This window comes from Brachycentrus maculatus, unplaced genomic scaffold (genome assembly GCF_059751285.1).
Source record: "Brachycentrus maculatus isolate JH-2025_06_01 unplaced genomic scaffold, ASM5975128v1 h1tg000783l, whole genome shotgun sequence".
In the NCBI taxonomy this organism is placed as follows: Eukaryota; Metazoa; Arthropoda; class Insecta; order Trichoptera; family Brachycentridae; genus Brachycentrus; species Brachycentrus maculatus.
Window position 1 is genome coordinate 128,474 of NW_028281511.1, and position 16,484 is coordinate 144,957.

A 16,484-nucleotide genomic window follows, 5' to 3' on the forward strand; every position below is an offset into this window, starting at 1 on the left:
AAATGAAAAAAATAATTTATAGGCATCTTTTTATCAATATTGAATCTGTATTTTTAAAATAGTATTTTTTATGACGGTTTTCATAAAATGGATTAATATGCAAATATTCATTTTTTTTCTTAATTTTTTAAAACCATCGTTAAAAACGTTGACAAGTTTATATGCAAACATCAAAAAGCAGTTTAAAATCTAAAAATACCACGCCATACCGCAGTGAAGCGTGGAAACTTATAACGTTGATTTATATTAAAAGTAACAAAAGTACGGTTGACACTTATTTTCCCCGAGCAATACTGTTTCTATTAAAAATTATGAATCAACAACCATATCGAAATATACCATATACCAACTCGAAAGAATATATATGGAAGTCTGAACATCACAGGTCTTACGATCTGGCATTCGGCTGGCTTAATTGATCACTTTATTCACTTTTAAAAAGTTCACCTAAGATGCTTAGACTTCCACGTACATTTGTATTAAGTTGAGACGCTTTGAAGGAAAATGACATCTTCTCCGTAAGGTGAACATAAAAATTGTTTAAAAATACTTTAAATCAAAAAAAAATTGAAAAAATTTTGCGCATTTCATATTTGCTTTTCGATTATAATAAATAGCATATATTATTCAATCAATTAAGCTAGCAGATGAATGAGATTAATGTTTAGACATCGATACATTTTTATATGTAAAAATTAAAAAAGTAATAATAAAATATAAACATTCACAACACATACCTTACCCGGGTCTTTCCGTACACTTTGCAATTTTATTACCCTGCACGCTTTGAAGCTATACATAATAATATTTATTTTTTATAAAATATTTTGCTTTATAGACAAGTGACCTTAATTATTTAATTTACTTAATATATTACTTTATAATTATCACCGCACAACGCCGATGTCACAGTAAGTGAAATGTCTTAATATTTTCGATATAAGTAAAACACTCGTTGCTAATATTAAGCTGTCGCTGACTCCCTTGCGGTCTGCTCCACCTATGAAAAAAAAAACACGATGAAAATGTATATTTTAAACTTAAAGCGTTCAATTAGATTCATTAAGTTTTGTACTGACATTTATTAGTATAACTGCATTTTATATAATAAACCCACAAATGTTTATTTTTTCCACATTTATTTTATTTGATTACCAGTTATAATGATGTGAACGAGTTTCATCGTTGCCGACATCATCAGACCAGTCTGATAATATAGGTAATGACGGACACCAATCACAAGTAAAAAAAAAAGTGAAAATAACTAATATGTTGTCATTATATCATATTAAATCGTTTGAAATACATATGTGAAAATCTTTATACAGAGATAATTAATTTAACCTGTAAGTTAGCAAAAAATGGTTTGGTGAAATCAGGTAAGATGCAAGGTTGAGAAATCGATGGAATCCAGAAAAGCGAGTAAATATGGTTTGGACATGTGGAAGAAATGATTAAGGAAAGGACGGTTAAACAATATATGAGGCGAATATAATAAGAAATTAGAGCAGAAAACGACCGAGGAAAATTTGGCATGATCAGTATTTCAAATACTTGAATGTGGTCAGGTCAGGAAAAGAAAAAAATTGGTTGGTATGTATGAGGAGAAACGTAAATGTGGAAAACACGAATAATTTTTTTGTGGTTTACATAACCTTGAAAATATTATTTTAATGTTGAATTTCCAAGGTAATCTAAACAAAAATAAAATAAACTATTATTTAATCTAAAGAAAAAAATTAACTTTTTCAGTTTTTTAATGATTCTCAAACACATGTAAGTTTTATTTTCATTTTTATTTTAATGTATTTTAACAAAATAAAATAAACTCTTTCATTTTTTCATAGAATTATGAGCTAAGGGATCTTTCAATGTTTATTTAATTTATTTTCTCAAAATAATCTAAACACAAAAATGCTTCTCATTTTTTTAATTCTCATTCTCATTTTTTAGTTTTTTAATAATTCTCAAAACAAGGGATCTTTTATTTATTTATTTTTTCATTATTAATTTACCTAATGCGTGAGCAGTGTCCCTGCCTATGGGTGGCAGGTCCTGGTCATAGGCCGTCCCGTGCACGGGGTACATGAGCGCCACGTGCTGGCTCTCGGGAGGCGCCCCCCCGCCCCCGCTGCCGTCCACGTGGTTGCCCCCCGCCCCCGCGTGCACGCTCCGCACGCGCTCCTCCTCGATGCTCTTCTCAGTGCTCTGGTAGTAAACGCTGTACACGCTGGCTGCGCAACGGATCTACAAAAAGGAAAAAAATATTAGTCAAAAAATAAAATAACAATAAAAAATAAATAAAATAAAAACTTTTTAGTTTTTTTCCAAAAAAAAAATTATTTGACCAGCTTCCGGTTTTCACCATACCCAAGATCATCTGACTGGTCTGACCACGCTACTTTAATTTTTGGAACTCCTATACATATTGATTAATATCGTGACACAGTTTATAACAGCCATCTTTGTTAGATTAAGGAAAGCTTTTATTTATTTGTATGCGAGAGAAGAAAAAGAGACAGAAAATATATGTTAAAAAATAAAATAACAACTATTTTATTTTATTTCCCCATAACTTTACTTGACCAGCGACCGAGTTTCGTTGTAACCAAGATCATCCGACTGGTTTGACCATACTACCTACTCAAATTTTTGGAACTCCTAGACTTATTGATCAATATCGTGAAACAGTACACAGGAGTTCATAACAGCCATCTATCTTGGATTGAAGAAAGCTGTTTATTTATTTGTATGCGAGAGAGACCCTTTTTATTTGTATGCGAGATTCGAATCTTGGATTGAATAATGTGAACTCACACGTACTATGTCACGAGAGGCGGGTCTTAAATATGTGAAAATACATGTCTTTTGTGAACTATATCATGAGATTGACCAATATTCGTATTTCTAGGAAATCCAAAAATTGAGTCATGTGGTTTTCAATCATGGGTAGAATTGGTGTATGTTACACGTGTGCAAAGTGATCACTTAACCAAGTTCTTGACAGGTCGTAATCCCTACGTATTCCCAGACTTTTTTCTTTTTCATCTTGTTGAGATGTCAAAAATGTAAAGAAGGATGTAAATATTTTTATTCTATTCTCAATACTCGCCTCCAAATATTGAATTTAATTTTGCGTGAAAGCTAAATATTTCTTCAGCTATATATAACATATGAATTAATCAGAATACAAAAATATTTGATTAATTTACACAAAACGATTTATTCTGGAATAAAAGCTTTTCAGTCTGACGTTAATAATAAAATACACACGTACAAGTGTTCTATATATAGATCTAAAGTATTTATTCAAAAGAAATTACCACTGTAGCCTTTACGCATACAAAACGTGGTTTTAAAAATTTAAATTTACGATATTTCAATGAATTCATAATTCTATGCCCACACAAACTCCTGTTTCCGGTATAAATGTGGCAACCTAGCGATTTCACGTTTTGAATATTTGTAATAAAATCATATATTCGTTAAATTGTAAGCCTTATATTTTTGACACATTGTGTTAATGACAGGCGGAAGTGAGTTTGTAGAAATTAAATGTGTGAATATGTATATTTTTAACATTAAGAACAGTACTTCTCCATAATGTTTTAATTAAATACTCAGACCTTAGGAATTTCAAATTAATAATGTGTAAAAATATAAATGTAGATTTTCATTTGCAAAGAATCTCAAATCTCTTAAATTTGGTTATTACAAGGTTTTTAGATCACTGGATCAAAATCAAGTGGATTTTTGTTTTAAAAATAAAACTTGTTTTTTTAGTTAGAGATATGTAGTATCAAATTTTTGCGTAGTATTTTTCCCTTAGATTTCGCTAGGGTTTTTGAAATTTTTATTTTGTTATTATTTAGTCTTTACTCGTTTATAGGGATAGGAGATAGAGCATAAAAATTAAACAACAATAATAATAAATAAACTGACAGTAAAGAAAATATAAATTTAACTTAAATATAAAATGAGGATCATATACACACACAAAATTATATATTGGGTAGGGTTATCAGAAAAACAGATCTGGTCTTAAAAATGAATACGCTCTTCACCCCTGGGTTAGAATCTTATTAGTCAAATTTTTAGATAAGATTTTACAAATTTCTTACTTTTAGCTTTCCTGTACCGAAGTGTTGCGGCGTGACCAGGAAGTGGATCCCCACTACAGCTGTCTGAAAGCCCTCGGAGTTCGTAAACTCCGGAGAGCGATATCTCTTGGTGTAACTCGGATTTGCCTGTAACAAAAAATACCAGTAATAAATATTAACGGTGTACCTCAGAGAAGTTTTACGGCGTATGATGGTACAATACGAGTAATATGTTACCTATGTCACTTGTCTGACATAATTTTTTGCTCTCCAAACACCTCCATTTAGTAATAGTATATTTTTTAAAGTATTTCAATAGAATAAAAGCAAATGACATTTATAAGACAAATAATATCTGGTCTTAAGCCACCCTCAATGGTGTCTAGTGCACCGCTTTGAGGCTAAACAGTGTTTACTAAATCATTAATACCCGAAGCAAAGGTAATTAGATTTGCGTTTCAGGTAACACTTATATGTTTTTAAATTTGAAATGAGAACCTCTTCTTCCATAATAAATTGTGCTTACTACTATAATATGAAGAAGGATACTTATTGAATGAAGATATTTTTTTTATGTTTTCATTATACACACAGATTTATGTAATACTGTATATTTTTGTGAGTTTAAGTGAGTCATAATTAATAATAGGTATCAAATTGTGTAGAGTGGGTTCGATTCTTTAAACTCTGTGTCCAGTGACACTTTTAAATTATTATTATTTTATTCATTTAATATAGTTACAAAAAAATATTACAATTAAAACCTTTTGAAAGACATTTTTATTTTTAACATATCTTAATACTAGTTACACTATTTCTTTCCAAAAAAGAGACAAAGCTATTGTGCCCGGAGAGGGGCTTACATTAATTGTTTTTTTTAAATATTTTTGAACGTTACTAGTTTTTGTTTTCTTACAATGGACCTATTTTTCATAAAAAAAAACTAGATAATTGAATTTAAATTGGAGATCTTTACATAAAAATATTGAATTTACAGTAGTAAATTTAATAATATATTAATATTTTAAACTTGACTTGTTAAAAGACAAAAATATCTTTAAAGAAGATTACTTTAATTTTCACATCAGATAACGTAAACAGTTTAGGATGAAAGTCACATATGCTTATGGATTAGTAGAAAATGGAGGTAAGTAAGGAAAAGGAGAATATCAGCAGTGGTTTTAGCACATAGATTGCCATACTTTTAAGTCTTCGAATACTCATGTCGGTATAAAATATATGTATAAATTTATCTTTAACATCATACCTGAAAAAAATAATTGAAATAATCAGATAAAATATAATTTAAGATAAAAATATGTAATACGATTTCAGCTTAAATGTATGCTTTATCTCATTTAATATTATTTATAAGTACCAACTCTCTGTAGGTACTTTGAAGCCATTAATCTTACTTTATCTTGAAAAGTGTCAAAATTATTCCTCCATCCACTTAAAAGATTGAATATTGCTTTGTTGAAAACGAAATAATATTTTAACCTTTCAAATTTTATAAACTTAAGCAAAAAAGTTGAAAAACTCTCATGTAACGAACTTATTTCGTTCCATGAAACTAATCGTAGCCCAAAACATTTTTTATTAAAAAAAAAACAATGTAAAATGGATTGGATGTATGTATGTTATTATTTTTAAAAGTTTAAGCATTTGATTGACCACGACAGTAAAAAAGACAGTCTATCAGTATCACAATAAATGTAACTAAACCTACCCATACCAAAAAGGGGATTTAAATTCCCCTTAAAACAACATTTCACTCGATAAATTGACAACCGTTCAAGCAATTTCAGTCGTATTTTAAAATAATACTTAAAAATACTCATATTTTAGTTTTGAAAATAAACAAAACGTGTGATCATTAACATAAGCGCAATTTACGGATAAAACCACACCATTGAGAATCTTTTTACATTCTTACATCTTAACATAGATGAAGAAGAATATGGGAGTCTGGATATTGATAGGGCTTATTACTTGTCATATGCAGGTTAAGTAATACACACGTTACACACATGTAACATTCACCATTTTACTCATAATTGACAACCACACTTCTCAAATATTTACTTATTAAAAAAAGAGTAATTGGGTTATCACGAGTAGAATGGTGAATATAACACTTGCATAAAGTGATCACTAAACCAGCTTATGCTAGGTTTAAGGCCTGTAAATAACCAGATTTCAGAAAAAAAACGTCTCCCAAGCGAAGAAACCCTGATTTGTGAAGAAGTATTTGGACACACCCAAAATGATATAAAAGTATTTCTTATGGTGTGGTTGTAAGTAAACACTCTACTTATCATTTAATTAAAATGTAACTTTGTTTTAAAATTATTATAAATATTTTGTTTTAACTTAATCATAATGTCTGCTGGTTTCGAATCTAACCGCTTCTTTTATCAAAATAAAGATAAATAATGATAAAGAAGCAATAAGTTTCGAAACTGGTAGACATTTTAATTAAGTTATAATAAAGTATTAAAAGTGATTTTAAAACAAAGTTACATTTTGATTATAAATTATTATTTTTGAAAATCACAAAGTAAGTGCTTCTATTATAAATTTTATTCTCCTTACTATTCATAGTTCACTTGTTCGATGACTAATAAAGACAGTGTAATATTATTTTTACCTATTTTGCATGAATACTTTTTACAGAATACTTTTTAGATTGAACTACTTTTTTAACCTTTCTATCACGTTTTAAAAGGTAGAATATAAGAAATTTGAAATATTAAATAACTCTCGGATATTGCTAAAATACGGTGAGATTTTTTTTCTGCACAACCCTTTCAGAATAAATTGCGCAAACACTTTCCAAAGGACACTAGCGCAGCCATCGGATATGCCCCCTAACCAGGCACTTTGATCTCAGTAACGAAATGCAAATATTTTTACAGCATCCTCTTTCTTCAAGGGTGTTGATTTTCTATCAGTCTCCCGTATTCACTGTCGCCAAACAAGAATCTTCATGCATATATTCTAGTAAACCCCTATCATAAACTTTTTGATGTAAAAATCTTAGGGATTTGCGTCATTTTTTATCGAAACAAGTTTTTACATAAAAAAATAAAGGCTTCTTGCCAATTTCGTTGGATAAATATATTTTTATTCTTTTATCAGACACTAGATTTTTCACACTACGAAAACTAATTATTAACTAATGGCAGCACCAATTCTATATCTATCCAAATATCAACCAACTTACTAGAGGAATCTTATAACAGTATTTATATATGAAACTTATTTTTTTGCTTTTAATTTACGCAATATGGATGATCAATATTGGCAGAATGGCAAAATTGTTGATCAGTTTGTACAAGTGTATAAAGTGATCAGTTAAGCTAGTTAAATGCTAGGTCGTAGTTCTCAGACTTCCGTCTTTTCTTCATTCAAAAACTATAAATGCTTTATCCAAGTGAGATAACTACCTATAACATATATAAATTTAGTGTAAAAAATAAGTGATTAATACATTATCTTGTTTCAAAATTCCTTTTTTATTACAAAGGAAAATTTGTACATACGTAAGTATGATAAAAATATTTTAGTAATATACCATGTTCATACATTTACGATATTCAAGATTAAACATTTGGAACCCACAAATATTAACATGAATTTCCTTCTGGAAAATTATTTAAGTTAAAATTTATTTTGTTAAACCCGTACGAATTTCGAAATATTTTGACGATTGAAATGAAGAAAAATGCGTTCATTAATTTCAACCCGTTTAAAAATAAAATCTCGTTTTGGTTTCCAAAAACGCTTTTAGCAATGAAGTACAACACAGACGATCTCTCTTTGTAATATTAGGATATGCGGTAATAGCACGCCAGTAGCTCACCCTTAACAGATCAGTATGAATTATTAAACCCTCGCTAACTTCCCTCTGCATACACCTGATATGTAAGAGTAGGTCATGTAAAATGAGATAACGGAAGTTTAAATCACACTACGCTAGATAACGTTAAACTTAGTTAAATTAAGAAAGTCAGAATTTTGGCCTTTACCTGACATACACTTAAGAGTCTAGTAGTATTATACAAATGAGCATTTAAACGCTAATTGCACATTGAAATTTATTTGAGCGTGCAATTAACGTTTTAATTAAATTTTTAAATGATTTGAAATTAAAATTCTACATATTGATGAGAACTTGGATGTGTCTGTAATTGATTTTTTTCACTTCAAAGTCTATCAGTTAAAGTGCATTTTTTAGCCTATTAAATTGATTTTTTTTTTATTTCAACGGCAGTTAGGAGAAAATGTTAAAAATTTAGTAGAAATATACATCTTCATTTGTACATAATCAATCGAAATACTTATTCTTAATAATACAATAAATAAAATAATATTGATATTTCACTTATTTATGTATAAAATGTTTTTTTGAGTGTACTAAGTTTTATTTTATTTTAATTAAATTAAATCCACTGAATTGCGTTTTATTTTGATATTACGACTAGTTTCGAAAACCACAATTGTTTTCATCTTCTAATATCAAAATAAAACTCAATTCAGTGGATTATTCAAGTGTTTGATTTAATTAAAATAATCATGACATTCCACAAAGTTAATGCCGAATCAATAAATAATATAATGTTGTATTTTATTACTAAAAACACATAAAAATCAACTATGTGACAAATGTTTCGCCTAGTTATGGCATTTTCAAACTAATATGAAAATTAAATGGCCTGACGGTGCTTATATAGCTGCACAATTTTAGATACTTAAGTAATAGTTGTCAAAAAATTGATTTTTATCTAGTTGTTTAACAATATTAAAATTTTAATTTATTTTTTAATTTATGGATTCGGCAGTCACTTTGTGGTAAAATCTATCCATTTTTAATTAATGTTTGACTAAGTTAATACCACTATTTCTGGTATAAATATTAGTATTTCAAAATAGTGGTATTTACTAAGCAAAACATTAATTAAAATATTTAATTTAACCTGAAAAACTTTATTGCTGAACGTATAATTTCCATTTTCGATTTATATGAAGCATTGATCTGGTTCAGAATAACACATTCCGACCTTTTCACTGAAACCAAAAAGCTGAAACCTTTTCAAGATTCTGAATATTTAAAGATACAAGGAGTATAGGTCTCGTCCCTAGATGAGTATGATTTACGGCACAAAACTATAAAGGACTTATGTAACCACATTTATTAAAGTATCCGATTTCTAAAAATGTTTAATGATTTAAAATCCACAAATATGTATGAATCTTAACAAAAGTTTACCTTCGAGATACTAATATGACTTTACAATACCAAACAATTCCAAGAGAACATTAAATAATTGGGAACCAAATACTTCAATACCTTCCGACAGATATAAAAATAAAATATTTTTATTAAAAAAAGAAAACAAAAAAATTATATTTTTTTATTATGTTAATCGAAATCACACACAAAGTAAAATAAATAAAATATATATAAAGCATAAATAATAAACAATGAGTGTAAGTCCCTTTCCAAACACAAAAGCTTAGTCTCTTTATTGGAGAGAAAAGCGTAACCAATTGTAAGTTTGTCAAAAGTTGAAATGACTTTAACCATTAAAAATATTGTAATTTTATTGAAAAAAATAAATAAATAAAAAAATTCAAAATAGTAATAAAGAGAAAGTTTCAGGCAAAATTTCAGCGCTTAGAAAAATGACTTCTTTATCGATTTTCTGATGAAAATGTGTTCTAATTTTACAAAACCAACATAATTTACAATCAATAAAAGGACCAAAAGTGCTGTGTCACGGCCGCCCATTCTTGGCACGATAAAGTTATTTATATTGTGACAAGCTTGGTTTAAGTATGAGAAACAAATTACGACTACCCTTTAAATATCAAATGACAGCCTTAATAGGACACGACACGATCCACAGCTCATTGTTTTATTCCATCCTAATATTGTAATATACCTGCTATAGTACCTAATTTTCAATTAGGGAGAGGACCTAACCCATCGCAATATAATTTCAAATTTATAGCATAGTAATATCTGTATGGAAAATAGTTTTCAATGTCTAAACGTCATAGTAACATATTTAATATATTTTATTTTAATTTTCACCATTTGAGTGCTTTTTTTTAAGTCCATTTTTGTCAAAGGAAAAAAACTGAAATAAATACGACCATTAAACTGCAATATTTTTAGAGCCAAAACGTTGACGTGGTAAAATCACGTTTATCCTTAGAATTAGTGTAATTTAAGATAGGATAAATTAATTTTAAGCTAATTTAAGATAGCAGATAGGATTAGTTTATGTTTAAGTCGCTTATGTATTTTTTTATTTTTCTTTATTAAATTAATTGAAGTATATTTTTGTCAAGAATTTTTTTTCATCTCCCAACCCCCATCAAATATTCCCAAGGTTTATCAGCTTGATAAAGTGGGCAACGTCAACGTTTATTCACAATTAAAAGATTTTACCTTTCTGTTTTTTATTCATACATTAACAAGATTGAAGATGTTTATAACAATAAGTTTGTTTAATTGCAATCGTTGGTATTTACCGAGATTAAAACCAATTGTTTGGGCAACCACTTTATACACTGAGTGAAATTCGTAATTTTCTCCATATTTATCAAATTTAGAAAGTTGATTGTTTATTTGAAAACAAACAAAAAATCGAAAATTTTCTCTCGTGCGCAAATATAAATCTATCCCACCTTACTATTTTGACCCAAAGGTACTCATTATTACTTCGTTACATTATTACAGCTACGTAATTGTAATTATTTTCACAGATCAGCATAACGAATTAAACTAACAGCCGGTTACTTGGGGATTATGATATAATTTACTGATTTATTGATATGCGTTTACTTTTGAGTTTGTAAAGTTGTATTTAAAACAAAAAAAACTGATGTGAATTGGGAAGTAATAAATTTATAAATAGGAAATGTGTCCTTACAAACAGAAGAGGGGAATGGTGAAATTCAAAAACATCTATATCGAATTAGATAATGCCAACAAAAACATACAATCGCCATTTAAAAAAAAAATCCTTAAGTGTTTGTATCCTACTCTATATACAAGATAAATTTACAAATAAGAGATTTTTACATATTTACTACAGTGTTTTGTTGTCTTTGTTTAAGACACATTTAGCTGCTCTACTATATCATACTTTGACTCCATATATATACTCGTACAAGGTAAAATAAAAGTATGTACGGAAGAGAAGTTATTATCTATATATATTATAGCAGAAAAGTCCATTTCAATTGCTTTAAACTAACCATCGACTATTATATTGACAATCACCTTTTATATGACTAGTTTTTCTTTAGCTATTTATTGTTGCCTTTATACAAAAACAATCGCTGAAAATGCTTGAAATCAATGCGCATATATTTAAATATTTAACCGGAAAATTTAAAATTTTCTACCGCGCGGAAGGCCGTTAGAAAGAAGATAGCATGGCACTATCAGAGCGGTATGAATTGAAGACAAAAGACCAATTTACTGTAATACGAAACCATCACATTTACCCATTTCCGACGTTAGCAAACAAATAAGCTTGTCAAATCGCGTGATATATGATGTTTACTGCCCTACATAATTGTACGTATTAAGTAAACAAAGATACTTACTGAATAGTGACCATAGTTCCTACGGCCCACTGAACATTATTTAAGTAAGGAATAATTAACAAATTTCGCCAACATATTTCATTCCTACATAAGATACTGAAAGTAAAATAAATAATGTTGAGTTTTGAAATTATTTGTATTTAATTTGAGTATCTCAAAATGTTTATTCAGAAATGCTAGGTCTATCCCCTCTTATGTTTATTCATATATAAAAATGACTCGAGATGTTTTTTACAATAAGTCTTATAATTACTGTTACATGCTTTTTACAGATTTGATTAAAAATATTTTCATTCTTTAAGAATTTCAATCAATTTAAATAATTGATTTATTTAAAAACATAATTACCTTAAAAAATATATATATAATACAAAATTGAGTTTTTAGTGATAAAAATCGTTTTTAGCATCATACAAAAAATAAAATAAACTTGAAATGCAGTTGTTTGATTAAAACCTGAGCATTTTTTACTATCATAAACATTTTAAAAATTTGATGCCAATTATATTATTTTACTATTTAGCTACTTTTGAACTCATTGTGCTCTTGTTTTGATTCGCTGATTTTTCTTTATAAAATTATTGAATCACGAATTCGAGGAATTTCACGATATGACAAAACCTTCCGAGAAAATCGTGGATACACTTTAAATGTTTATTTCTTTCATGGAATTTTATATTTTACTTTTCTTTTATGGCAGGTACTGTTTTCTAAATGCTTTCATCCATTCTACGATAAAATAGAGCGAAATATTCGGCATAATCAAATGTGATCGCAAATTGATCCAATTATCGGAGCGGAATGACCCGGAAGAATCCATAAACAGGTCCCATGCCACATTGCAAGATATGTCAATTCATTTTCATACACGAGATGGGGTAGGGGGATGTTGACGGGCGCAAACAATTTACCGAGAGATTTATGGCGGGCCGGGGTTGTTTATCCAAGTAATGCGTATCGAGTGGTTTCCATTAGGGATGTTCTGGAAAAGGGCGACACATCTCGATAGCGAAATGAAATTGTTTGCCGCATATGCGCCCCTAGTACGGCCGTCAATATGTAATTATATTTACTTGGGACTGGCGTGTGGTCATGCCACTAAGAGATAAAAATGGGTTTTCTGTGGATATGTACAATCTACATATATACAATTATTCGCATAAATATACCGTTTTCTTTTAATATTCTATTCCTAATAAATCTACAAGTACAAGATAAAAAATAAAATCGTTTAATAAGAAATAATATAAATCAAGGTATTCATTTTAAAATTAAGAAGTAAAATAAATATACTTTTATAAATTTACATATATATATATATACATATATATATATATATATATATATATATATATATATATATATATATATATATATATATATATATATATATATATATATATATATATATATATATATATATATATATATATATTATATATATATATATATATATATATATATATATATGTGTATATATATATGTTTATATATATTTATATATATATATATATATATATATATATATATATATAATATATATATATATATATATATATATATATATTATATATATATATATATATATATATATATATATATATATACATATATATATATATATATATATATATATATATATATATATATATATATATATATATATATATATATATATATATATATATATATATAAATATATATAATATATATATATATATATATATATATATATATATATATATATATATATATATATATATATATATATATATATATATATATATATATATATATATAAATATATATATATATATATATATATATATATATATATATATATATATATATATATATATTATATATATATATATGTATATATATATATATATATATATTTATATATATATATATATATATATATATATATATATATATATATATATATATATTTATATATATATATATATATATATATATATATATATATATATATATATATATATATATATATATATATATATATATATATATATATAAATATATATATATATATATATATATATAATATATATATGTAAACCTCTATTTCATTAGACACTACCTCAAGGGCACAAAGAAAGTTAATCTTAAATTTACGTCACCTCAAACCCCTTCAAACCCGTACAAACAAAGCTGACCTAGTATTTCTCTACAAAATTCTAAATTATTACTTTGCCCGTCCACTTCTGCTCCTATCACAGGTGAATTTAAGAATATTATTATCTTAAACCATATTACAAGTTTTTGGTAATTTAAAATACGCAAGTTAAAGTAGGCATTTGAGTAAAAGCGCATTATTTTAAAAGTAAATTTCAAGTATTTTTTTATATTTATTTTTCTTCCCAATCTTTCAGAAATTGAAGATTCTTCGATTCAAAATATTGTATTTATTCGAGAATTGAAAAACTTTCTGTTTAGGCAACATCGACAAAACTTATAACTTTGATTTCTTTAATTAATATAAAACGTAAATTTTTTTATCATATGCGCCTTAAATTAAAACACGTAGAAATATATAAACATGAGTTTTTAATATAACCAGCTCGCAGTTATCATAGAAAATTAAGCAAGAGTGCTTTTGCTACTTCAGCACCAAGAATTGGATGTTTTTCCACTAGAAGTTAGAATTTTTAGCATTGAAAATTAAACTAGTTGTGCGTTGAGTTTCTTTAACAAAAAATGCGATTCATATTTTTACAAAATTTTAACTGAATATTAAAATGTTTTGAAAATAAAATACAATAAAATTTTAATTCTTTATAATTCTACTGAATATTCAGTTACTTATTATATTTTAAAGTATTATTTATATTTTATTGTATTTATGATATAGTCACAATATCCTTCTATTGTATTATTTCATAACACCACCGTTGAAAGCGCACGTAAATTCATAAGCAAAATTCTTTGCATTTTTATTAACGTCACAAATTCTTTTTCCGCATGCTGTAAATCCTTTGATGTACGTATTTACTGTCCGTCATATTAATTCCATTGTTCCAAGGCGACCCGTCATAAAGGAACTTCCCCACATGAATTCTTCCTGTGGCGCCGTGGCGGCGACACCCTATTCACCCGACCGACCAACCCTACACCCACGTCAACCCATCCACTCCTCCCAACCAACCAGTAAATCCTCCCCTGATACCCTATCCTTGCTAACTCTTATAACCCATCTATGCATCCTACTTCATCCCCAAATTTTCAATTTTGGCCAACTTTTTCTCGCAACTTCTGCACTTTTACGAAATTCCTAATATTGACTTACATATTCCTTGTATAATGATTATGAAAATAAAAATGACCTTAACTTTTATTTTATGCGATTATTTTTTTACTGAAATATTGAAGGAGAGGATTATGAAGAAAAAAAAAACATAAAGCTATTTGTTTTATGATTGTTATTTAATATTAGTATAAATGTTATGATAAGATCAAATATATAACATACATTTATGATTTAATATCACGTACGTTTATGAAGAAATACGTCATACGTTTATCATTGAATGTCACAAGCATTTATGATTAAATATCACGTTTATGATCAAATACCACATATCTTTATAATTAAATACCACCTCCATTTATGATAAAATATCACGTACGTTGATGATTACTCATGGCAGACAGCATTCTGCTTAACAGCGCTGTCATTGTCATTAATAGATAAAGATAAAAACGTAGCAGTTAACGGGTATAAAAATGTTAATTCAACAGCTTTTTTGACCGCTATGGCAGTATCATTTGTAATACGTAACAGCAAAACGCCCAACACTAAACACTTCTCATGGCAGACAGTGCTGTCATTTAGCATTTTCAATGTTTTCGATTGCATTGTTGTTTCACAAATTTATAATATTGTCATAAATGATTCACAAGCTCTGTGAATCAACACAAATTTAAAATGTGTGATTTCTGTTTTCTTTTTTCTTAGTTTAGTTAGAGTGTGCTATATAACTAATATAACCAAAAGTTTATAAAAGCATCCCAGAAAAAAAAAACAAATACATAAATATTTCAAATTTTATTTACATCTTAACATAAAATTGATTCTCTATAGGTTAAAGTTCTTTATTAAAGTATGCATTATTTGCTGTCGAATATTCATCATCTACTAGTCGCAAAGTCGCAGCTTCTCTAAATGAAATTTAAAAAAAAAATGCTTTAAGAATTCTTGTAAAAACTTCACATTTTTTTATGAGCTTCACATTTATTTAATATTCTGTATTATACTAAAATCAATTCTAACATAATTGATTTTAGTATAACACAGAATATTAAAATTTGTCTATGAACAGACCAACATTTGTATAAATAATCACAAATTAAAATTTAAGTTATGAAGAATTTTGCAAAAAAGTTTTTAACTTTCGTAAGATATTTGTTGGGTATTTTAAACGAATGGATAACGAGAGAATGACTGAGAAAGTGTGTGTGCGGGAGAACAAGCTGAGGACAGCCGAGAAAGACTTGGCACAATCAGATCAGTCATAACTTAAAATCTGGTGGTGTCAAAAGTCTATGTAATCGGAGGGCATGAATGACTAGATGTATATAGAGGAAGCGAGGTCATCTGCCTAACGGGGAAACAGCGTAATGGTAGCTAGTTATTATTCATTAGAATTATTTGAGTTTCAAATGTCTACTTATTGATCTCTTGTAACACTTTTAGCTGGAGAGAAGGTCATAAAATTTTAATTATCTTGAATAAGG

At 27.6% G+C, this 16,484-nt stretch overlaps 1 protein-coding gene across 1 annotated transcript in view; it reads right to left on the reverse strand.

Moving 5' to 3' along the window:
• Window positions 1-2,127: 2,127 nt before the first annotated feature.
• Window positions 2,128-16,484, reverse strand: part of LOC148300213 (uncharacterized) — a gene marked incomplete at both ends in the record, with an annotated part of 63,860 nt that continues 49,503 nt past the window's right edge. Inside the window, 2 exons of the mRNA XM_088275103.1 lie at window positions 2,128-2,247; window positions 4,122-4,247. Coding sequence (XP_088131229.1) covers window positions 2,128-2,247; window positions 4,122-4,247 — 246 coding nt within the window. The remainder of the gene's footprint in view (window positions 2,248-4,121; window positions 4,248-16,484) is intronic.